The sequence below is a fragment of the Micromesistius poutassou genome, assembly GCF_964030765.1.
Source record: "Micromesistius poutassou genome assembly, chromosome: 11".
In the NCBI taxonomy this organism is placed as follows: Eukaryota; Metazoa; Chordata; class Actinopteri; order Gadiformes; family Gadidae; genus Micromesistius; species Micromesistius poutassou.
The window spans coordinates 7,032,001-7,058,798 of NC_140281.1; the positions used below are offsets into that span (position 1 = coordinate 7,032,001).

Below are 26,798 nucleotides of genomic sequence, written 5' to 3' on the forward strand. Positions count from 1 at the left end.
GTAGGGCTAGAGCCTGCCTCAACGGTGCTTACATTGTTCCTCATCACAGCGTCCTGCTCCTATCACAGGAAATCAATATGTTCGGGGGTTGTTCAGAATATTGTCTTCATATAACATGTTCATGTATTAAATGCAGGATATATACATGCATGTTACAGAAAATGAAATAATGGGGGGGGGGGGGGGGGGGGGTTTGAGGGACGTTGTTAGTTTCAGTTTTTGAGGAGGTCTGCTGCAAAAATCTGAAATCAGATTGTTGTTTTTGACGTATCCAAGACTAGAGGGTGCACTGCGCAACCACCCCCCTTCAGAAGTCGAAAAAACGGATGATATAACGGATGAAATCGCATTATACCGGGTTTGTGTGTGTGTGTGTGTGTGGGGGGGGTCGTGCTTGTTTATTTTTGAGTATCTGTGAAGTGTGTTTGAATGTAAAGTGTGTGTTTGTGTATCTCTGTGTTTATGTTGAGTGCATCAGAGACAGACAGACGGAGGGAAGAAGGGGGGGGAGAGAGAGAGAGAGAGATTTTATTTGTATGCGGAAAGGAAAAAACTGAGTAAATGTGTGTGTGTTTGTGTGTGTACCTGTGTGTATGTATGAGTTACCTTTTTTGAAGAGTCCTACTTATGAGAGAAACCAGTGTGTTTATCTGTGTACCATCTCATATGTCATAGTAATTTGTCAGTGTCTGCGTTCCTGCTGTGAACTATTGTCCTGCAGTTTGGCAGTCTACTAGATGAAATTGAGGACGGTTATGTTAAAGCCCATTTAATTTCATTTATTTATCTTAAGGACAGTGCACATGAATCTACATTTCTGTAAATGCGCCAGTGTTAGCCAGCAGGCAAATTTTCAACTGTAGTCCTTTGTAGTCCATGAATAGTCAGGTGAAAAGTTCAAACACAGACCAGGCTTTGGACACTTTGCTTCACAATGCTTTGGCTTAACAAGATGCTTTATAAAACAGGTTATGGAGGTGGATAGTGGACAATCTTGCTTTTTTCCTTTTGGTTTTACTTATACTGCCACTATTTTATAATAAGGTCAGTAACACCATGTGACATAACATAACTAAGGCTTCACTGGAAAATCAACTTTCTTTGTGATACATCTTTAACATCTTGTTTCAAGTTGTATTGCCCATATTGTATTATTTATAACATGTGCATGCAGTACAATTTATTATCAGTCAGTGTATTTTCGAAAAGGGATTCAAATACTGTATAATATTCATCTCTCATACATAATCAATTATAAAAATGACATTTGATTTGTTCAGGCATGTCAAGAGCACCTCATCCGGGCCCATACAAGCATCCTTACTTAAAGCCCCCCAACCCATGTTCAGAAAATAAGCAACAGACACATACAATATCAGTAGCATATGGATTTGGCAGAAAGAAAGAAGAGATAGTGAGAGATGGGTGAGAGAGATGGGTGTAGCGGAGAGGTGCAGAGACTAAAGCCTAACCAAAGACGGGGGAGGGGGAGGAGGCATGTGGGAGATAGGCGAGGATCACAGGGGAATTTAAAGCTTTCCAAGTGCTGTAGGTCCTGACAAGATTTGTGTTTGTGGGAGTTTGTGTGCGCCCGCCCATGCTTATAATAAACAGTGTCCTTTGAGGACGATGGACCAATACACCGATACAACAATTCACCCAAAAGAGATTCCTTTCCTTATCACCTCAAAAAGATCCCTTTCCTTCCGTTATACTCACTCCTGTCTCCCTCTCTCTTGTCACCCATTAATTGGAGGCCTGCATTCCTTCCTCTTCTCTTTTTCTCTTCTGCCAAGTCCTCCCCATGGGAAAGACCACTGAGGCATTTTCATTTGATTAGAGTGGTAAAAACCAAACTATTTTCAGACCTCCGTGCTGTAAACAGTCCCAACCGTCCTCAACGGCTTTGTCCCGTGCCGTGGCATAATGGGCACCAAGTCTAATATGAGAAACAAGATGTTCTGGATAATTAGTTCCTGTTGTTGTGATCCTGGAAGGCATAGGGCAGGACCTTCTCACTTTCAGGGCGGAGGTGGTGGTGATGGAGGTGGGGGGTGGCGGTGGTGTTGGTGGGGCTGGGGGTGTTCGCCAGAGGCAGAAGTGTTATTAATGATGAGAAGTAATGCTGAAGATTGTAAGAAGTGGAGGATGCTAGCACCGATGGCATAAGCCTGCAGTGAAAAGATCCAAGTGGACTCATGTCACAGCAGGGTTTACACAGGTTTAACATATAAGGGTGTATCAATCATCCTCTGTGCATCGATATGGACAGAAGTATTAAAGTACCTATTTCATAACAAGCAGAACTACAATCTTTGCCCGGCCTATATTGGGCCAAAAAGTAGGTAATCATGGAAGAATCGCGATAGTGGGCTGTGATTCTGAATTGATTCAGAACTTCCCTGAAGTTAAATCTTTGGGGGAATTGTACCTTTTTCTTAGGTTTGCATTTTGTGATATAAATATAAAAATGATTTAATCTTACATCAGACACTGCTTTCATGCCATAATCAGCTACACCACCTTCCTTAGCAAACAGCAGACAGGAATAGTGCCCCTATGCATCGGGAATCGTTTTGAATCAAGAATACATTTTGAATTGAAAGATACCAAAACATTGACACCTTTGATTTAAAGTCAATCAATCATCCCTCCAAGTTTCACGCGTCAAGTGTTTCCTCTACATCATATATGCACTTCAATCAGTTCAATCAGTGAAGTATAGGATATAAAATTGCTCCTCGTTCAAAAGAGCACTACAAAGTCACAGTGGAGTTCCAAGGCTATGGGTCTCAGTGCACAGTGACTATCTTAAAAGTGGCACTTGAGCGAACCAACTTCTCAAGGGACTTTCATCAACATTATACTTGTGGTAATGTTGTCATGAATATGTATTCAGAAACTGCTGATGATGAAACAAAAAAGAATTCTCTTTGATCATTCATTCTTCTGCGTTCTCACCCTTTCTTTATGTACAAGGGGTGGAACACTGGCGCCCTCTATAGGCACACCGTGTCATGACACCAAGGGAATAGGAAGAGGAGAGGTTAGAAAGAAGAGGAGAGGATAGGAGACCAGAATTGAGAGGAGAACAGTCGAGGGAAGACAGCAGGGGAGAGCAAAGGAGACCAGAGTGGAGGGAAGAGAGCAGAGCTGAGACCAGAGTGGAGAGGAGAGACCAGGAGACCAGAGTGGAGAGGAGAGAGCAGAGACCAGAGTGGAGAGGAGAGAGCAGAGACCAGAGTGGAGAGGAGAGAGCAGAGACCAGAGTGGAGAGGAGAGAGAAGAGAGAAGAGACCAGAGTGGAGAGGAGAGAGCAGAGACCAGAGTGGAGAGGAGACGATAGGGGGAGAGTGAGGGGGGGATTGGGAGTGTGGGGAGAGCAGACAAGTTGAGGCGTTCCAGACACCACTCTGCCGATGCAAGAGGTTTCTGTTAGGGTTTGGAACCACTAGAGAAATCAATTAAACTTGAGTATCTCATACTAAATGTTTAGCGTCGCTCCTTTTGAATGTCGAGTTTGAACCAATTACCAAAATACTCCAAAATGGCTTCCAAATGTCTTGGCGTTGCATAAGAAGACTGCCCCTCTTATGACCATACTTATAATCCTGTTCAACCCATGCCTGTGTTTCATAGCTGTTGTTTCCAGATGCCATTATCAAATTGAAAGTCTTTTAAACACATATAGTCCACCCAAAGGTTGACTATAGGCTACCTATAGTCACACTCACATCTGGTACCTGCCAAGTACAACATGTTGAACATATGTACACAGGTAGCGGCTTGATTCAACACACTCCACACATACACACGGTCTGGAAAGCATTCGACAAAGAGTGAAAGTACAATGACGAGCCCTATCTTTTCCTGACCCCATTCCTGGATGTGTTTCACTTCCATCGTTACAGAAACCAGCTATATGGTGCACGGGCTATCCTCCAATAGAACGCTGAATGAGGACCCTGGAGGTTTAACAGGGAGCCAGTCTACCTTCTGGAAGCCCGATCGGATGTGGGGGTAGAAAGCGGAAAATTACAAGCAATGATCACACAAGTGGTCACTGGAGAGGGCTTAGCCAGGTGCGACTGTAATCCCTATCAGAGCCAATCAGGATAGAACGGCGATATCTGAGTTATAAGATAACTCAGTATATTAGACAATATAACAATATATGCACATACAATAATATAACAGAACAAAACAGGATATACTGGGAAATGACAGAATGAGAGAGAGAGAGAGAGAGAGCGAGAGAGAGAGAGAGAGAGGGGAAAAGAGTCAGCTGGATCTCGTCTGTGAGGGCTGAAGTGAGAGAGGGATAGGCGAGGGAGAGATGGGAGTCGGGACAGAGGAGAGGAGGAAGGGAGGGCAGCAGGGAGAAGAGGAAATGGATTCCTGCTTCATTAGGAGCTGCTGATGTTTTTCAGACTGTGACTCATCACACGGCAGATACACACACACTTTAACAACAATTCCCTCTCCTCTCAGACGCACACGGTGTTTACACATTTTCATAAAGGGCCCACAAACTGTATATATAAATGACTTACAAGGCAGTAAAAGCATAGTATTTTCGGTCAGATAACGGAAATGTCAGAAAAACTGAAGGTGAATTCCTCGTTCGTTCTGAAGTATTTATATCGTTCCCCAAATAATTAACGACTCAAACTTTGATATTACTCCAAAGACCTGACCTCAAATGATAAAAAAGAGACATGAGGATTTACAAGTTTTGTTATCAAGCTGAAATGTGTTTTTCTGCATTATAGCTTCAAGTTTCCCTCCTGCGGTTTAGCAGCTGTTCGTTATGCTCAAATAAATGTTTGACACGCAATTAAAAAACATTGTCCGAGACGTTTAAAGTAACCCAACACTTAATACCTCTTTTATTGGATTGCTTCCTATTGGACTATTGCACTGCATTAAAACTCAGTAACAATTTGATACAGTTAAGTATACAAATTGTTCCATAATCTATTAAAAATCTCATTTGGTTTGACCATTGTCAAAATATTGTAAAAAGAAATAAATACAAAAAAATATGATAAATTGTATTATGAAAAACAAAGCATGCTTCCAATATCCAGCAAAAAATCCTCACTGATGTAATAAATGCCGTTAAATATTTTCTTTTCAATATGGGCACACATGCCATTACAATAAACGTTATGACTGTACTTTATGAGCAATTCAGAATATTACCAGTGATGGTAACAAGCCGTTATAAAATATATTAATGGACTGGCTTGTGCCTTTTCATTTTCTGTGTGTGTGTGTGTGTGTGTGTGTGTGTGTGTGTGTGTGTGTGTGTGTGTGTGTGTGTCCCTAACTGACCCTTAGATCTTCATTTTCAACCTGTAAGAAAAATAGAAGGGGGGGGGGAGAAATAAAGAAAGAAAGATAAAGAGACAGAAGGAGAGAGAGAGGCACCTGGGAGACATTTGGCCCCATGACAAACATCTGCTTCTTACTGTTCCCCAAACAGACACACAAACACATACGTCCCTATGAACGACGCACAGATTGGCAGCGGCATATACACTTTTGGAAAATGCATGCTAAACCTTGAATCTACCATCTTTAGGTGGAGGATTGATGGACAGACAGAGGGATACGGACAGACAGAGAGCGGGGTAAGGCGGGTCAGAGGGAGACCAGGGGCTTGTTGATGGAGCTGGACTTGGCAGAGGGGCTATGAGGTCATCATCTCAGTGTTTTTTCATAGACAGGAAGCATTTTTATAAGTCCACCAGTGGCCGGCTGGATAGACTGTTGTGTAAGTACAAGTTCACAAGTTCAGCGCCCATCCAACCAAACATTTACTGTCCCAATGTCTCTATCTCGCTATTAACATTCATCTTATTTCTACATTCTTTCTAATATATCATATGTTTAAGATGCCTTTCATTCGGAGCGAGGCCCACATTTGTATTATTAATATGAATATTATTCTCCATCCAGACGATTATTAGTCTTGTGAATAATCAGCACTTAGGGTTTTTGTTGGCCATTTAGTGCTTAGTGTCAGCAGTACCGTCACAGTTGGCGAGATCAATAACATTAAATGGTGACAAGGCTCTTTTGAGAGAGAGCCTAGCGTGTCCGATATCATGCCGGTCGTCTGCTCGGGAACTAATATGAGACAGGACGTGCTTCCCCGCTGGAATCTGGAATTCTGGAATGGCAATTTGGCAGGGTTCTGATTCAGAGTTGTGTTGCTTTTCCGAAGTGCCTTGCCATCACATGAATTCCTACTTGGATAACGTGATAATCTGGGTTAATACTGTTAGGTTTTTAAAACCCTGGGAAAGATTCATTTATTTGTGTGCCTTTGAGTGAATATAAACACCAGCCCTCACTCTGTCTGTTTTGACAGACAGAGTGTCTGTCAGATCTCCCTCTCCTTTGCCCTCTCTGTAACTCTGCATCTCGCTGGCCGTCACAAATTACTCTCTCCGACACCTTTTTGTAGATTTGATTATCCTCACCTTTCATACAAAAAAAACCTCATCTTATTAATATTTCGGTCTCCATGTCACTCTATCACCTTTGCACCATGATTATTATATCGTTCCTCTAACATGTAACCTAGCAAGTTGAAGATATCAGGACGATATTTGCATGAAACTGCATGAATTCTGGTAGCATTCGATTCCTTGGTTCTGTTGTTATGAAACGGCAATGAAGCCCGTTCTGTTAAGTTACACACAAAGCATTTAGCAGATAAAAACCTTGACCTGTATGTGTGAGGGCAGCAGATAATCTGCAAGAGGGATTCGGTTCCTAAACTACATACTATAAAATAAAACACAACAGGTCAAAGGGCAAAGCAACAAGATTAAGATCTAACTTGTTTTCAAACTATCCAAATTATACAAAGCACAAACTTTGTTTGTCATGCGCGTACGTACGTACGTACATGCTTGTGTGTATTGAGACTATGGATCAACATGTTCATATGTGTTCTACTTGGGCTGCTGTACTTTTATTAATACCTGGTTATCATTAAATCCCTTCTCCTTCGTGGTTTTCCAGATGTTCGTCGAGTGCTGCTTTTTCAACCACGATTTTGCCAACAAAAAAATAAAAAAAACTATGTAGAAAGAAGCTTGCTCCCGAACAGGAGCTCTTTGCTGCCCTGGTTTCCTCTCAAGTTCCTATGATGGTCCTGGAGACCATGCCTTTCTGAGCCATGAAATAAGGCTTGTGCATAAGAATTTTTTAATTATTTTTTATCCTTTATTATAGAGTGAGATAGTCAGGAAGATATGGAAGTTAAATGGGAGGACATGCAGCAATGGACCACGGGCAGGAATCAAACCCAGGTCGCTGCCATCAGGACTGAGCCTTAATGTTAGGCACTCTACCCGGTGAGCCCCCGCGGCACCCAACACGCCACCATATTGACAGGATTTAAGCCAGTTACAGTACTGTAAAATCCTAAATAAATTTAAATATACTGTAACCTGGGCCAATGAAAACGTTGTTTTGCCAAATCCTGCATGAGAAAAGTGGGGGCAGTTCCAAACACAACTATGTCTCCCCATGATGACTAAGAACTAACAGATTAATTACTAAACAATGACCAAAACATTACTACCAACACAATAACAAACATTTCGATGGTCCCATGTCTTGGGATAAAGAGGTTGTGATATAAAAGCCCTATACTAATCTTAAAACAATAGAGAAAACATTAGCTACTAGCGCCACGGTAGCCACATCAAATTAAAATCTACAAATCTACAATTCCAGCAGCATATCTTGCATAGCAAAAGTTTGTTTGATTTTATGTATGGCCAAATGTGTGTCTATATTGTTCCAACTTAAAAACCGAGTGGGAGTATTGAATTTTGGTAAGGAAGCTGTGATTGTTACGACGGTTAGGAGTTGTAATTAGTAGTTGAGATGAGCACTTAGCAAGCAGGTCACACTATCACGTGTAAAGTTCAGATCCTAAAAGATTTCGGAAGAATCTCATGTTATTACTGCCCAATTATCATACCCCTGGTTTTACCTATTTCCTTTGTCTTTCTATTTTTTATTTGCATAGCTGCAGTTTGTCAAACTCTATTCTCACACTCTGGACGACATGGAGGGGCCAGAGAAGGGCCGCTGTTTGGCGCCTCTGTCCACAGGAATCTGCTGCGACTGTTTGAAGCAAAACACAATCAGAATAATCGCCTCCAGGCAGCTCTCTATAATGCTCAGAAGGGAATCAATTTAAATGATGAATGGTTGTTCTGAAAAATAATAACATATCCCACGACCTTCTATGGTAAAAACCGAACCCCACCAGAGAAACAAAGCCCTGCATCCTGCCCTACACTGCCCAGGCCATAGGGCAGAGGATGGGGACTAGTATTCACAATGAATCACATTGAATACACTCTGATTTATTAGTTACAAATACTACAGAAATGACTGAAATTAGATCCATCCGTCTTTCTATCCATCTATATATTCATCCATCCATTGGTCTATCCATCCATTTAATCGTCCATGATTCATCCATCCATCCATCAATCCGTTTCTCTGTCCATCCAGCCCTCCCTCCTTTTTCTAGTGCAGCTGTGTGCTGGTGACCTCGCTCTACTAACGAGCAGCCGCATTTCAATTACTGTGGACCCTATCAATTCCCAGAGTCGTTAGAATTTAGAGCGAGAACGTTGCCTGGCAACAGGTCCTACAATAACACAGGGGCAGGGGTGTGCTTCTTTGTGTTGGAAGTGAAACTGAACAGGAATATCGTTGGTAGTCAACGGCAACAGCATGACAATAAATGTAAGATCCCACTGTCTTCTCCTATATGCTGGTAAATACGCTATTCAAAAAGGTTTATATTACAAGACAAGACATCAAAAAAAGGAACTAGGGGTCTGATTGGCTGAAGATTAGGTAATAGGAAAGTTAGAAAGAGAGAAGAGGAAAAAAACAAGAAGAAAGGAGATATTGACATGTGTTTCCTTGGGAACGCCGATGCGTCAAGGCCCTCTTTGAGAGGTCCCGCCTGCTGGACCCTCCTGGTTCTATACACGGTCCGGACCGGCTCCTCAACCCAAACAGCCTGTCTGGTTGGGATGATTAATGAAGCTGGAGCAAACCGATCCGGAGCTCTTGTTAGCCCAGCAGGAAAAACTAAGTGCTAAGAGACCAGCTGTCGTTGAGGAGTAGCGGTTTGGACGGACCACCTGAGGAATCTTGGGCTCTGTAAACTAATATTTCACTCTTGTGGCAGGGCGTCCACTCTCAGGGTCCCTCTGCCTGCCCCCCCCCCCCAGCTCGCCTCGATAAGGGACGACAGCACTGAGAGTTTCTGTCGGTGAACAGCACACACCTAATTAATATAGCAGATATTTAATATGAAGACAGCTCCCAGAGTTATGGTTCTTACACACACGGCACAGACATGGCACTCAAACGGATACACTAGCGCACACACACAGAGGCTCGCATGTGCACATATTATTGACTATATATATATATATATATATTTTAATATATATTGACAATTCTTTCCAATGCGCCAACAGACAAGAGACTGCAGGGCCGCTCTCGCACTGCTCCAAATGAGTACATGACATTTCACCCCCCCTGCCAAGCTACAGCACAAACACAAGAGAGGGAGTGATGCTGGGAAAATTGGTGACCGCAAGACCACATTAGTCGCTTGCTTATCATGACTTAACTGTTACTTTTAGGGGATTTTAGAGCATTTTTATCCAAAGTGACTTACAACCATAAATTCACACATCCCCACACTGCCAGCGGAGTCAACCACGCAGGGCGACAGCCAGCTCGCCAGGAGCAGTCCTGGTGAGGCGCCTTGCTCAGGGACACCTTGACACTCCGCTAGAAGGAGCCGGGGAGCGAACTAGCGACCTTCCAGCTACAAGCCAACCCGCTCTACCTCCTGAACTACTGCCGCCCGACTTCAGATACATGTCATTTATAACCACGAAGCTCAAGAAGGTCTTGCTCAAGGGATGCAGCTTACAGGTAGTCTGTGGACACCCTAACCACCACACCATCATGCGTTTCATCAAAACAGGAGACTTCATTCACTCCATCAACAGAATGTACCCTTGCCATCTGTCACTAAAGTCCTGATCGCCCCCTTCCTGAAGAGGAGTCTCTTTTCAGAGGTAACATCAGAGGCCGTCTACGGAGAGCCTTGGCACTCTCTATTGAGCCCCATTGTATCCAACTTGGTTGCAGTTCCATTAGAATTCCACTGGGGGTGATCGCATGAGTGCAGATTGAATGGGGGTCTTGTCATTGAAATATTGCAGATTTTATGGTAGATTCCGCAAATTCAATATAGATTATAGTTTAAAAGTTGAATGAATGAGTACTTATGTACTTTTGATTTCTTACAGTTTGGGCCGTTGTTGGCCGTACACGCTAGCATTCTGCTAATGAATGCTGATTGGTCAGGGATGGACTTGCAACTGATTACGACCAGAGACCCAGCTTGATGGCATCTGAAGCTGAAGCAGAAAAAAAAACATTATCTTAAGGAGTCAATTATATATGCAGAAGTGCCAAAGTGACTCAGAACTTGCTGTAAAGCAGGACCTCTGGCAGTGATGTCATCATCTTTTTGAACAGATTTTTAGAACAGATAAGTGAACTTAAAATATTCAATATTCAGCTGAGTGTATTATCTTAGCCCCCCCTTTTTGAATGTCACTTTCAAATTACTTGACAAAAAATGACACCCAGAGAAAAGTGGATTTGAGGGTGAAACCCGTCGACTCCCATTCATTCTGCACTCACCGGCGAGCGCCCTGGCATGGACAGAGATGTGTTACCACAACCAGTTCAGAGACCGGAAGGTACCAGAGACCGCCAGTTCTCTTCCTATTAGACATTCTCTGGTAACATCATGGCGTCCATCTTCCTTTAACCTATGTCCAATTAAAACAAGAGGGAAACAGCGCCCCCGCCCGACCCACTGGGGATGGAACCAGCTGTACCAACACACACGCAGGGCCGGAGCGAGCGCATGACAAGGTAGAGACTTATTACACTCTCAAGGCCCAGAATTACCATGTCACGTGAAAAAAAACCTCAAGCACCCGGTGGGGCGTAGACAGACACTAGCTCTTCCTGGGCCGCTGACAGACTGAAGGCTGTGTTCTATGAAGGGGAAGAGTCATGGAGTGCAGAGTTACTCTGACCTCTCCGAGGACCACCATCCATTTGTCTCCTACTGACAAACTGACTCTTTGTGCTCCTCTGTTTCTAACTCATCCTGCTCTTCCTCTTTTCCCCCCCATCCGTCTGTCTGTCCGTCCCTCTCTTCCATGTTCCTAAACTATATCCCTCACTCTCCCCCTTAGTCTTCCTGATTGATCTGAAATGCAAAACAATGAGGTCACATACTATACACACACACACATGGACAAGGTCACACAAACACACACATCACAAATACACATTTGCGCATTTGACCACATTTAACCGAGTGTGCAAACACAATAGGTCATTCAAATACACACACACACACACACACACACACACACACACACACACACACACACACACACACACACACACACACACACACACACACACACACACACACACACACACACACACACACACAGCCAGAGATAAAGGAAAACGGGGTGTGATCTTGTTTGGCAGACGGATTTAAACATGCAGTAAATATGTCTTTCAGTTGCACAGATAGTAAGAGGTATTTGCCACTGGAGACACGAGGAGATTCAGGAGCTCAGACGGGAGGATACACTCCTTCATGTTATCCAGACAGACAGAGACAGACACAGAGACAGAGAGAGAGAGACAGAGAGAGAAAGGAAACCGCCTCTTGTAAAAACATTTTCCCCACTCATAGATACGCATTATGACGGTTACGTTTGCCAGTGATAACAAGAGGTGGATATGTGGTAAAACAAAAACATAAACTGTGTTTATTTTGAGCCTCACAATGGATGATTAGTAAAGAAAAAAGACATCGGTCTCCGTTACACCTGGTGATTACAGGGAATTATCAGGCAGAAAATAGAATGCGTTTATCGGATTATTCGAGATCACTTGCATTTTTCCACAGAAATCTGCCTATAGTAACTCCAAAGTTGTTGGCCTGTGATTGGCTCATACATTGGATACGAACCACGGTCTGTAGAGACCACCAAAAGACCATCTGCCTACCATAGTATACCCAAAGCAATAAAAGGGCCTGAGATTGGTTTATCGGTCATGTGATTAGCTTAGCCCCTATCACACATTTCCCATTGGCTTCGATCTTGTACTGGATACTGAAAAACCCTTACATCCCAACATGGAGGTTTGACCTTTACCCAGTCCTTTGTTGTCATCTCGAATCAGAAGGAATTGCTTTCCCTAAATGGTGGATTTGATTTTTCCAAAGGGAAAGATATTATAAAATGGGCAGTATAACATGGCCAGTGGACAGTGTAATACTAATGATGAAGAAATGGTCATCTACGTAGTATTTTAAAGCATGATGATGACGATTCATGCATTCCTCTATGAAAGAGGATTAGGGGCACATGTGATTAATATTTGAGTATTTTGAATCCTCTTCCGTCTACGGGACTCCCTTGAACAAGGAAAAACGTATTTGGTCAGTGTGTGGTTCCCATCCTGTCTGTCGCAAAGTGACTCTCACCGAACCTGGTTCCTTACAGGTAGCCTCAAAGGAACCTCGCTACATTCCCCTGTGAGATTAAAATCTGAATTCAGACTTTATTCTCAGAATTCAGACTGTAACCCAAAAAAAAGATTCACATGTGGCCCTAATCCTCTTCTGTATTCCTCAGATAATTCAGTCACTCAAGAAACACGATTTCCCATGGGTGACATCCAGCACACCGATTGGCTCATGTTCCACCTTCCTCCAATTGCGCTCCGGGCACTGTTCCCTCTGCACTCGTTCAATCTCTCTACAAACTCTCCTCCTCCTCCTCCTCCTCCACCCATCACTCGTCGCCGCAGATGGATGGTTTCCTAAAATGCTCCGGACTGGCTATGGCTGGGGGCTTTTGGTCGTCACGGTGACCTTGTGCCGCGGTTCTAAACCATGTCAGTGTTCCGGCAAGAGTGGGGAAGGGGGTTGTGATGGCAGACAAATCACAAGATTGTATAAGCCCCCCCCCCGCAGACATGGCTTTCGTCTTTTCCGTTCTTATCCCTCCTGGTCTAAGAGGTCCTGGCAGTGGCCTCACTCGGTGTCTTCTGTTAGGCAACGCTGACCCCAGGTCAGGGTGACCCGGCAGTGTGTCTCTCTCTCTGTCTGTCTGTCTGCACACCTTCAGTCTCTCTGCGTCAGAAGACGAGAATAAACCCCGAAATCACACGCATTCCTCAGTCCACAGCGTGCCACGGTAATACAGCTGGCCGGAAAGAAAAGTGTGTGGGAGCAATGTATGTGTCTGTTTCTGTATATGAGTGTGTGGTGTGTGTGCGTCGTACCTGCTTGTGTGTGTGCGTGTTCCTGTGTGTGAGTCTTTGTGTTTGTGTTTGTGTGTGTGGGGGGAGAAGGGTCTGATTTATATTGTGCTCCCTGTGTTTCAGAGGAGGTCCCATGTTAATGCTGTTAAATCAAGCGAGCCTCCTCTGTACTGTCGTGATCTCAAAGATACAAATATACCTATATATATATATATATATATATATATATATACATATAACAATAAGCACACACAACTGCAGGCTTCAGCGCATCTTTAAGTGTGTGTGTGTGTGTATAAATGTGTCTGAATGTGAATGTGTCTGTGGAGTGTTTTATGCCAGAGTGAATTCCCTTTTGATGAACACAAAGTTGTGAAGATTGACATAAAATATACACAATTTACACAAACAAAAGACACATGCTATCGAAAGAAACATAAACCTTAAGATGAAAACCAAAAAAAAATTGCCAACGTTTAAGAGAGACCATGAGTCTTAACACAAAGCTGAGCACAAACAAACAGAAGGAGTGTCGACAGCAAAGACATGGAGGGAAACAGACGTAGAGAGAGAGAGAGAGAGAGAGAGAGAGAGAGAGAGAGAGAGAGAGAGACAGAGACAGAGACAGAGAGAGAGAGAGAGAGAGAGAGAGAGAGAGACACAGAGAGAGAGAGAGACAGAGACAGAGAGAGAGAGAGAGACAGAGAGAGACAGAGAGAGAGAGACAGAGAGAGAGAGAGAGAGAGAGAGAGAGAGAGACAGAGAGAGAGAGAGAGAGAGAGAGAGAGCAGTGTGGGTAAGGGGCTGTGTGTGTGGGGGTTAGGGGGGCAGAGGGGGCTCCACATAATGACTTCCAGGCCCCAGTTTTTTAGAGGACTGCTGTAACTACCGTCCTGATTAGGAGCAGCTAAACCCAAAACCATGGAAAACCTCAAACCCACCGCACCGGCCACCCCTCCTCCACCTACTACACCCAACACCAGCACCAGCACCAGCACCATGCCAAAGCCAAGTGGCCCTGACAGAATGGATGAGGGGGGGGGAGAGATAGAGATAGAGAAAGAGAAAGAGAAAGAGCAAGCACAAGAGAAAGAGAAAGAGGAAGAGCGAGAGAGAGCGCGAGAGAGAGAGAGCTAGAGAGGCTGAGAGCGCGCGCGAGAGAGAGACTATGGTGATTAATAAAACCTGGTATCTGTCCGCTATGGAACGTGCTGTAGATACCAACAAATAAATAGACTGGTTACTTTTAGTTTTTCACCTTTTCGCCCATACGATTACATCTTGTATTCACAGTCTGTAATGAAGGTGTGATGAGGAGGGTTGTGGATTAGGATCAAAATCAGCCAAGTGTCATGGGGTAGGATTGGTAGACGAGGTCAAAGGTCGGCCCCGTGGTAGGACAACAAGATGTAAAAGTCGGTGGTTGTGGGGGGGAGAGGGGTACAAAAGGTCAACAAGGAGGAAGAGGAAGGCAAGAGCAAGGCAGAAACCGTGTGGAATTGGTGTTGAAGAGACAGGGTTTTGATCTCAGGAAGAGGAAGTAAGCATATTTGAATCTATTTCATCTTTCTCACATGTGGCATGGTACTCATTTAAGACCCACAGGCTCCATTTCAACCTAGAGGCTCAGAGTACGGAGCTGGGCTCACATGGCGGAGGTCTGTTGGACTGTAGTACGCGTTGTGCCGGCTCACCCTGCCCGTGAGCCGGTGTTTATGTAAGGCGATATGGAGTGCGGTGGTGATTTTATTTGAAAAAGGCTGTAGATGTTTATTGCCTCATAAGGAGGATCTAAAGAGGGGAGGGTAACGAGCCACGGGTTCATCTGTTTGAAAGATAATATTTTCTGTCTTTTTCGCCCCTCAGCGTCTGCCAACATAAAGTACAGGGGTGAATTTACAAGAAAGCCAATTTGGTTACATGTTGAAACCAGATGCCGGCCCTTAAAATGGTTACAAAACAACTACTGCTTATGTGTTCAAATGCTCTGGCCATTTTGCTCCCTGTTCTTCTTCTCCTTCATTGTCCACCTCATGATGCCCTCGAGCACAGAACTCACAACCTCAAGTGGCCCGTCTTCAATGCCAGGAAACACGTTCACTCCTAGATCACCGGCAGTAACAGGAAGAACGACCGACCGACGGTTCTCCTGCAGCGGATCACATTGACCAGTTGGAACCCACCTAGTGTTATTCCCACCGGCCTCCCTGCCTGAGAACAGTGGGATTTGTGTTTTCATCCAAACACAAATCATAGGTAAGGATAAATACTGCTAACTTTGTATTTATACACACGTCACATTTCAAATCGAGTGCTTCTAGAATGAGAATGAGCAGAAGATTTAATTTGACTTGGATTATCATACATTTACATTATGGCTGCCAAGTTCCAGTCTGACCAGAGCTTCAAAAACGGATTTATGCCATTGATTGCAGACTACATTAATTGCATAAGGGAGTGCAGTAAGAAATCAGTCATTAGTTAAATTAAATGCTGAAGATACTCTTTGAATCAGGCTTAATGAGTTTTTATGAAGAATTATGGACCATTAATTCAACACAAGAGTACAACTGGATCATTTTTCATCTTCTTTGGAAAGTCACGTTTGGGTCAGGATAATCTTATGGTAATAAGGTCTTTGACTTCAGGAAGAAAGCTTCTGTGTTCCAACCCCAATGCCCACAGCCCACCTTGCAAGATCCACAAAAATAAAGTTATTTTGGATCAAATAAAATCTACTAACTGACTTACCCCACATTGAATATGGGGTTCAAGTCTAGAGGTCTAGAAATAGCCATCAAATGTCAGCCAGTATGCCTGAGGTGTTTACAGAACTGATAGCAGCATCCACTAAAGGAGGAATCCAAGTCAGTGATTGTCATTGGCTAACATCAGAGTCACTGACATGAGTGCAGCTTAGTTCATCTCTGCCGTCTCCACACATGACCATACACAAGCTAAACCAAATCAATATAAGGCACCATAACAATACCGAATTATAGACCCAAGGACAACTGCAGATATATATTTTTTTCATTTAAAAACTGTGTAATTATGTTCATGCCTAAAATGTTACAGATGTCCTGCTCTTCCATTCAAGGTCATACTAAGTATATTATGTTCATTAGTGTTATTGGTCCTTCTGATTCAGATCAGATGGATGAATTACACTAAGGCATTGGCCAATGGTCTATGGTTTATTATCAATACATTGTAAACTTCTGGTATTTGGCATTTATTGGAATAACTATAACCTAGAATGAGTTCTAACATAATCCATTAATGACATTGATTACTTCTGGTCCTTGATCTGACAGTCCTGAATGTGGAGAATGAAAGTACAACAAAATGTGACGCCACTATCAGAACAGAACAGAAAAAAATAAATATGTCTGTCCAAAATCATTTGTGTGTAATTGACAGCTGGGTCATGGTGTTTGTTACTCATTAGTTGTTCAGTGAAAAGGGTGCAGAGTTGACGATGTATAAAAGTTGAGTCACTCCGTCGTTCTCCATGTCAGTCATACTTTAACTTGCTGTAATCTCTACATACTCCCACCCACCTCCCCCCCTCCTCTCTCAGCCAGCCAATAGGGTATTGGCTATGGTACTGTTACTGTACACATCTGTGCACATGACAGCTAACCTCTGCCTGCTTCTGCCAGAAAAGAATTATCCTCAAGTGCTAAATAGTGAGCTTTACAATAAGTTGGAACAACATTTGACATAATTGCTCATTTATTTTCAACAAGGTGCCAATTATTCTGTAGAACTAAACATTTATATTTATGTCTTTATATTTTCTGTCTCAGAATAAGCCAGCAAAAATCTTAAGATCAAACATGTAAGGGCAGAAATGCTACCAAACACACAAACACCCACACACACAAACACCCACACCCACACACATGCACAAACTGATAAACAGACACACACAGTCCGAACACATACGAGGTCAAATGCACACAAACATACTGACTCATCGTTACAGCACAACCATGGCAGGTGGTGCAGAAAGCTGTTGTCCTCAAAGCAAATTCTCTCTTACACATACACACACATTAAACAAACACACACACACACACACACACACACACACACACACACACACACACACACACACACACACACACACACTTAACATTCCTCTCTTGCTGGCCACATCAATGGAAGACTTTGGGGAGCCAGACTAATGTGGTGGCCAGCCGTCTGGACAAGCGCTCCAGAACTCATTCTGGACCATGCTGGATCACCCAGGATCTCTCATTCTCCTCCACAATGCATCTATTAGACCATCCATCCAGTGATTAATCATCCATCCCTCCAAATTCGTCACACAACCATCCATCTCACCTGCCCCTCTGTCCATCAATCCACCATTCATGGATGGATCTATCCTCCATTCATGAATGGGAACATTAGCCCAGCCCTTAATGTATGGTGTCTGTCCGCTGTAATACATCCATTTGTAGTTCTACTGTAGACAACCACACAATAGTGAAGGTTTGACATGGAAAACAAATACTTGATGTGGTAAAACTAACCGCACATCCCGATATATAAAACAGAGAAAGAGAAAGAAAGAGAAAGAGAAAGAGAAAGAGTGTGTATATTGACATACCACAAGTAGCTCCTGATTAAAACAAATAGGCCGTCATTAACAGAACTGCTGAAGGGGGGGATTAGGTCAAATATAACGTTGTTTAAAGGCTGGGGGACGTGACAATCAACCAAATCTTTGTATTGGTTGGGTGTGAAACAACCATCAAAATAGTAGTTTGGATTTAATGCTAAAATGGTTTTGTTCTTATTACATCAAATTTCCAAGGAAAGAGAGAGAGGATTGAAGGAGGGGAATGAAGCTGGAAAGAATAATGATGGAAATAGGTTAATGGAGAGGGATAAGTTAATGAGAATTAATTCATGGTTGCACACACACACACACACACACACACACACACACACACACACACACACACACTCTAGAGGTCTTCATGGGTCTACTCGAACCATAGCATCCAAGACCCACCCTGGGAGCCCTACTGGTCAGGGTCCACATGTGATCAACCTGGGAGCCCTACCGGTCAGGGTCCACATGTGATCAACCTGGGAGCCCTACCGGTGTGATCAAGGTCAATTGGCTCAGGGTTGGGTCACATTCTGTACCGTGGTATCCCTTTTTGTTTCTTTATGGGTAATACCAAAGTGGATACGAGAAGCCCCATGATAAGTGTGGCCACGAGAGAAACCCGAGGAAGTGCTGAGTAACGTGCATGATGATCAGGCTGACCGTTAGGATCCGACCACAAGAGCAGGACATTTCACATTCACATTGAGGGGATTTAGCACAGGCTTTTATCCAGAGCCATTTACACACACCGAGGTCAGGTCTATTAGGGAGTGGGTGTGTCATTTTGAACCTGTGAAGACCCCTCACACACACACACATACACACACACACACACACACACACACACACACACAATGTCCTGCTACTTTCTTTTCATAAACCAACCATGCACACCCGTGCACACACATGCCACTATATGCTTGGAAAATTCATCATATGGGAAACATACACAACACCCACAGTATGTAAGTAGGTCGACTCACTATGGGCCTGCCTGGTGCTATACACATGTCACACATTCCCAGATGACTGAGGTGTTTACATTAGCTACATAAGAAAACTGGCTAACTGGACAGCACGCTCCATTACAAACAAGACGCCCCTAAACACGTTAGCATGGTCTGCTACTCACCCTGCATTCATGGATGACATGTTTACACAGCAGCGCTCGCTTACGCTAATTTAATGTTTTTAATTAATGTTTATCTTTGCATCTGCCTGGTTTAAAGTGTTATGATTAAGTGTACCTATCTTTATAAAGGCGTGAGTGAGTGGGTGAGTAAGTGAGTGAGTGAATGAGGGTGTCTGTGCGTGTGTCTGGGGTAATGGTTACATCAAATAAAAATACATAAAAATTATGTAGAAATACATTTACATTTTCATTTAGGGCATTTAGCAGATGCTTTTATCCAAAGCGACTTAAATTAAGTACTATAACTAAACACGACATACAATAAGTGTGTACATTAATTGCCAGGACGTACAACTTACAATAAGTAGAGTCGAGGAAAAATTGTGTAATGTATTACACATATGTATAGAAATGACAGAAAAAGTGAAATGGACTTGCAAGACCAAAAGGAACCGCAAATCAGACTGCGTATTTACACAACAGCACTAGGTCTGCACACACCGTGAGCACATGAATGTCTGTGGCATGGCGGTGAGTTTGGTCCTGGGAGCAGCTGTACAGTTTCAAGCCTGGTGTAATTCTTTCCTATGTATAAACCAGCAACGAGCAGCGAATAGGGGTGTAATTCACTGACCTGAGGGCTTGAAAACACTTCCTGTATGCTGTTGATTGGACCAACGGGAACACCTGACCCCTCAAACTCCCTCAGCCAATCAGCCGTATCCATCTCAAGAAACCTACGATGGATGTTTGGGAGAGAGCCAAACAGAGACAGAAAGACAAATAATGGGATAATGATCTTTTGCATTTGTCTCTGAACTAATATGTTGTTTCATCAATTATAATCAATCAATTTTAGCAGATTATTTAATTGCTGGTTACTTCGCCTGTTCTATCTCATGAGTGTATACGGATGTCTGGACGTTTGGAAGCCTGGGGCACGTACACAGAGCGGTCACAAGGGGTCTCAGAGCGCTAGGCTGCTCTGGACTGAAGGGGAAACAACAGGCAAGCTGTTGCACAACCTCCCCTCTAATTGGTGGTTGGAGCATCTGGAGGGGAAGATGTTTAGTGTATCTGTAACTATGTGTTCTGCCGCCTGACTGTGTCTGTGATCAAGTTAAGATGTGTGTGCTTGTGTGTGCGTGCGTGCGCATATGCGTGCATCAAGAGAATAAATTGTGTTGAGCATGTGTGTGTGTTACCTCTGGGACAGAATGTGTAGCAGAGGTTTTCTGTGTTTCACTCTGAGTTTGTTGGTTTTGTAGTTTGAGTCCTCTGTTAGTTCTGTCAGACGGAGTACCTGTATTGTACACACACACACACACACACACACACAGTTTATTTTCATCAATTTCCAAACAAGGGTTTGTCTGGGCTGCATGATACTGATCCAGATGAACCACAATGTGCTGAAGCTCATCATAGTTCATTCTAGTTCACTCAGCATGTAAAGAAATTTGTACCTGTGTGTGTGTGTGTGTGTGTGTGTGTGTGTGTGTGTGATGTGTGTCTGCGTGCGTGTGTGCATGCGTGAGAGACCTACGTGACACACTTTGACAAACTGCTTGTTGTTTCCGGCGGCTATGACGATGTATCCGTTTTTGGTCTTGAAACCCTGCAGAACAGAGGAAGAGAATTAAGAAAGGAAAGGAAGAAATATGTCACGTAGAAAGACAGAAAATAAATAAAACGGATAACTTCCTGTTCTCTTTTTAAACACCCCTTCCTAACAATGCACACCTTCCCTCCCTTTACATCCTATTTATTTTAAGCACACTCACACACGTCTTCCCTGTCCCCATTTCTTTCCCCTGCAGGCCCCCGCCACAGATGCATTTGATGTGTGTTGTGACGAGGCAGCTAGCTGCCAGCTAGCAAGCCTTCAGGCGCTAGGTTACACAGCACTCCAACCCCGCGCTAACCCCCTGACTGCCGCCCGCCTTTCATCCGCGGCCCCCGGGTGCAGCAGGCGGTGCAGCGGGCGGTGCAGCAGGCGGTGCAGCGGGCGGTGTCGTCCGCAGGGGGAGCACCAGCCAAGGTTCCACTGAAAGCCCTCAGTATGTGCCGAGGGCGCGCGGCGCGGCGCGGTTACAGCAGGCTGCTCCGCACTCAGATCTGGACCACATCAAGGCCATAACCATAACCTTCCCTTACACGCTCTGTTCACTTTTGCGCTCGCTCTCTCTCTCTCTCTCTCTCTCTCTCTCTCTCTCTCTCTCTCTCTCTCTCTCTCTCTCTCTCTCTCTCTCTCTCTCTCTCTCTCTCTCTCTCTCTCTCTCTCTCTCTCTCTCTCTCTCTCTCTCTCTCTCTCTCTCTCTCTCTCTCAGGTCGCCGTCGACTCACATTATTGTAATGCTGCATCCATTTGGACTGCGTTGTCCCGGGAGACGGGACAAGCAGGACTGAGAAAACGCTTGAGTTCGGCTTATCGACATCTGAGCCAAACCGGGGAACATTTTAAAAGGAGTCAAAGGTTAGAATAACGTTGTGACTGCGACCCCTATGAGGATAGCGGGGCTGGGATTGGGAGGTGAAAGGGGTTCTTAGCACCGGAGCGAAATGAAGAGGGGGGGTTATTCACTCCCGCCATCAAAGAGCCAGCCAGAACAAACAGGAAGGGCAGGCTTTGTTGAGCCAACACTTTGAAAGTCTGCACAAAAACAGAAGGTAGCGAGAAGGAGTTCAGTGTGCTGCCGAGCCACGCGGGACGAGCTGCCCCTCCTGCGTCCACCCTGTCAGCCAGAATACCTTCCTTAACAACAGACCTGAGGCCAGATTGTCCTGGACAGCCCTGGGAAGATGGTTGGTTTAAAAACTACCAGAAGGTAAACGTACCACAAGAAAGGGGAGCACTCGCTCGCTCTCTCTCCCGTTTACACTAAGGGGAGTTTGCTGCCCCTTTTATCCAAAGCGACTTACAACCATTCATCACACATTCACACACCGATGGCAGAGTCAACCACGCAGTCAACCACGACAGCCAGCTGGTCAGGAGCAGTCAGGGTGAGGCGTCTCGCTCAGGGACACCTCCACACTCAGCTAGGAGGAGCCGGGGATCGAGGGGACCAGTCAACCACTCTACCTCCTGAGCTGGTTGTCCGGTGGTTTAAAACTACCAGAGGGTACACGTACCCTGAGATAGGGTGCACTTGCGCTCTCTCTCTGATGTAGCTCAACTATCACGGGGCTGGACCGCCCCAGCAGCTCCACATGGTGGTTCGGAGCAGCTGCCGGTGGCCACCAATAAAACGCTGTGTGGTTGTATTAGATGGCTCTGAGCAAGAGGAAAGTGTATGAATGTATAAACGTCAAGCAGTGCATATTAGAACTTCCAGCCCAGAGGAACGATGGTGCATGTGTTTGGGTCCACAAAGAGAGGTGCGGGCGTACTTGGCAGATCGCGGGCGACAGTCGGAGGAAGGCGGTCATATTGCATAGCTGGAAAGTGTGGAAGCGTGTAATTGTGTAAATGTGAAGCAGAAAACTACTTATTAAGTGTAATTGATTTCTAGAAGTAGAAAGGAGGCTGTTTTTATTGAGTCACTTAGAAAGTATGGCGTTTAAAAGTGTTAAATGTCAAACCTCCAACTGAGTATTTCCTAAGCCAAGTCATGTGCTAAGAGATTCAGCACGACAAGGCCGTTGGACTTCCATTCTTTCGTGTTTGAAATGGCACATTTATGATGTTGGAAACAGAGTCATAAGGTCTGAAATATGGATCAAATATGGGCCAACCATAACAGGCCACAATACTATGTGATGTGAACTCAGATGTAGGGTGGATGTGTATGACTGAAGTTATTTGTACCAAAAGCCGTGACCACAAACACTGGCATTAGAAAAACAACTTAAATCATCTCTGGCATGACAACACAATAAAAGTTCAGGATTACAAGGTGAAGGTTTTGCCGGTGTGATTCTGAAGGTCACACCGGCTTTTCTGGTCGGGAGAAACTGACTGAAATCCTTGACTTCCTCACATCTTATGTGTATGTGCTTGCTGTGTGTCCTGTCTTGAGTTGCTCTGTTCTATGACTAAGGCCTCCTTGTGATTAGTGTTAGTGTGTTTGTTGTGTGTAGCTCTTTTCTGTTTTCATGTTGTGATTTGCGTGTCAACATATACAACAACATAAAACTGCTAAATAGCTTGTTCATATTTGATGTCCAGGGGCTGCAGCATGGTCGTAATGTCAGACAGACAATGGGACTCTGGAGGACATGACATTGAGATCCTACAGTCCAACCATGCATCATGGGAAGAAGACCCTGACCATGTAGTTATAGCATTTTATCTATTTCATATTTCTATATGTATGAATATGGGTAAATATGTATTTCTTGCCAACGATAAATGATACTTTGACATACACCAAAACATTAAAAGTATTGTGTGGCCTGCGTCTCCCCTCTTCACTGTCTCTACATCCATCCATCCATCCGCCACTACACTGCCAGGCATCTAAAGCGACCTTGCTCGTTTCTCTTCTGATACAGATGTGAGTGCCGGCGGCTCCGTCTACGCCGCAGCAAATGAGCAATAAGGAAGAACAGCAACACAGAGACCAGAACCCAGCTGAGCCGGCTGAGGCAGACCTCAATACACCCAATCAGGAGAGAAAGACTCCACGTTTACGTGCATTTTGGGTCTCACAACGTTCAGAGGTCTAGTCACGTAGCTAAAGAACTCTTGAACATTGTATATCATAACTACTAACCTCGCTTTGGCAATCAAGTCACACAACGAATGGACCTTGAATCCAAACCTTGCACCAGGTCTCCTCTGTACGTAGACTAATGAATAGAGGGAGCCATTCACGCCATCATAGTCAAGGAATACTTTATAATGTATGGCTGCAGTAAGCAACGACAAGCACCAGCCCTGCCAGAGTCACGGCCCCTATCTCCCTGTGTACATCACTGGGTATGTCAGAGGTACAACTGCAAGGATAAAATACTTGCGTGTGTTTTCATATACAGTATGAGGACCTCCCGCTCACAGCCATCCACCTCAGTGCAGATGATATTTACCCATAAAAGTGTAGGATTAAGAGGAAGAGTGGGGGAGCACCTACAACATCCAGGTGGCAATAATAACCGTGTACAACGATTCAGAGTTCTTCCTGTACCTGGGCAGTATATTTTGGACATTTCCGTGCACCCTTCTAGTCCGTGGTAAACAGAGTGGTTTCCACGGAGCGATGAGCCACATCAGGGGAATGGGAGGAGGTTCAGGCATCGGACGTGACCGGGCTCTACAAGGTGTAGAGGTCACGGCTTCACGAGTGGAGCGCAACGCCCACATTGTTGAAACCCATCGACTGTTTATAGTTTCTCTCCCTTGCTTTCTCGGCCTTGCTCTCTCTCTCTCTCTCTCTCTCTCTCTCTCTCTGTCTCTCTCTCTCTCTCTAACATTTATTCTCTGCTCTCCTTTTACTGCAGACTCTCTCATATTTTCAAAAGTTGGAAGTTCAAGAATGTAAATCAAATAATCATGCTCAAATGAGGTCAGAAACAATCTATGAGCCTATTCTTGAGTATATTTTGACAGCGGAAGCATTTTCCAGATTAGTAAATACAAAATGATGAAGACAAAAAGAATGTCCTTGCCTCCTTGGTAACCTTCCTTTCCACCCCACAGTTCCCCTATCTATTCTTTATTTGAGCATTTCTTCTTCTCCTCCATCACATTTCCCCAGTCTTCCTCTCACCTTCTCCTTCTTTCCCCTTCTGGACCAAAAGTTCCAAACTGAGCAGAGTTTTTACGAGACCATAATCCCCGCCGCTGTCGCCATGTGGGACTAAGTGGCCTGTTTGTGATCCTATCAGAGATGTGCCTCTTTTTAACGATCCACTTTTATAGTTAACATAGCACCTCATAAATTAAGGGACTATGCTTTGGTAAAATGAAATATGTCATATGCATATGATACATTTCCATGACATACAAAACTGAAAAATTATCAAACACGGTAAGTATTAGCTGCAACTGAACACATGCTGAGACACACAGGCAGACACCAACGTGCATGTGCATGCACAAAAGGGTGGTAATTAAGGCAAAGTGAATGAGAGAAGTGATAAAACCACAGAGTTGCACTGTTCTTTGTGGTTTTGGCATGCAGTGTCTGTGAGCTAGTTGTTTTTCTGCCACCAACCAGGCATGTTCCAAGCTACAACACGGTTATTGCAGAAGCACAATGGGACAAAGATGTGGGACAAAGTATTGAAAAGAGAATAGCTTGAATACAACGGTATTCTATCATGATTACCAATTTAAGCAGCAATTACAAAAAAAAGTTTAAATGAATATCAACGTAAATCAGAGTTGATATTAGTCAATCTGTAACTGGGAATTGAGCTTAAAAAATGCTGAAATACAATAATGATTCCAGGTCTTTGCTTATAAAAATTGTCACGTTTTTGCATTGGCATTTTTGCATGCCCTACATGTACATAGTAGACTCTTATATTTTATTATATTTTATAATATTTTATTGTCTATCTTTGTAATATTAGTAAATGTCCTGCCCGGTAATGCTGGTTATTTCTTAGGGTCAGAGGTGTTAAGTTAGCCTCCTAGGTGCATATTGATGTTGGCATGGTAGCATGCTAGCGTGTAAGCGTGTTAGCATGTAGCGTGTCACCTGGTAGGGTACGATGCTCTCATGCGCTGTCCCCCAGCGCTGCGCCTCCTTCCCTGCATTTAGATAGTTGGAGGCTATATGGCTGAGACAGGCCACCTGGGAAGAGAGGGAGAGAGAGAGAGAGAGAGAGAGAGAGAGAGAGAGAGATAAGTTATAGTTGCCATATACTGTGAAGATTTTTTTTTTTCTTCATTGCTGAAATATGTATATCATATAACGTTGACATGAGCTACATTGAGCTAACATGTCTGCTCAATGTATGTTAATACAATGGTATGAACAGTGCATGAATGACAAAGAAACTGGTTTACAATAATAAAAAAACTTCACATCACAAATACTCATTTATTAATACAAATATTGAACAATATCTTATTTTAAGCTTCAATAATATCAATTGTATTAAAAATGGTATTATTTATGGTTTGTGTTCCTGTGCAGGTTAGGAGTCCTCAGCTAAATCTAAATCCTCATATAAATTGAAGGTATTGAGGAGACAGAGAGCAAGAGTGAAGGAAAGAGACGGAGGCAGTAGGTCTTGAAGTAGAGACAGAGGCTTTCAAATTGAGAATGGTTGCTCACGGTCACACTCCTGTCCACTCATATTTATGGACATAGATCCCAATTGGTATGATTGCATGAAAATAATTGTCTGTCATGTTTGATTGTTTGTTTCTGTCTACGGACGAATGGTGCGTCGCTTTAAATGTTCTTGCCGCAAGGAATTGTGGGATGGCATTATCTCCTTTCTTTTCGTAAAGCATGGCCCAGTGTATCCTATTCTAAAGGAGATAAAAAATGAAGCATTAAGGCACATTTCCTTAGCATTTAGAGAATTCAGACAGCTCTTATCATGGCTACTTAGATACTTCGGGGTCATGTCAGTCAGAGAGGAACCGTCTTAAGCCTTCTGTAAGTGTGAATGTACTCACAGTTCACTATG

At 43.8% G+C, this 26,798-nt stretch overlaps 1 protein-coding gene across 3 annotated transcripts in view; it reads right to left on the reverse strand.

The window, feature by feature from the left end:
• sugct (succinyl-CoA:glutarate-CoA transferase) overlaps positions 1-26,798 on the reverse strand; it is a 69,546-nt gene that overhangs the window by 28,349 nt on the left and 14,399 nt on the right. For all 3 annotated transcript variants that reach the window (XM_084475304.1, XM_084475303.1, XM_084475305.1), the window contains exons 9-12: positions 25,856-25,951; positions 20,755-20,826; positions 20,414-20,511; positions 19,843-19,945 (exon numbers count right to left, since the gene is read on the reverse strand). In XM_084475304.1, coding sequence (XP_084331430.1) covers positions 19,843-19,945; positions 20,414-20,511; positions 20,755-20,826; positions 25,856-25,951 — 369 coding nt within the window. The remainder of the gene's footprint in view (positions 1-19,842; positions 19,946-20,413; positions 20,512-20,754; positions 20,827-25,855; positions 25,952-26,798) is intronic.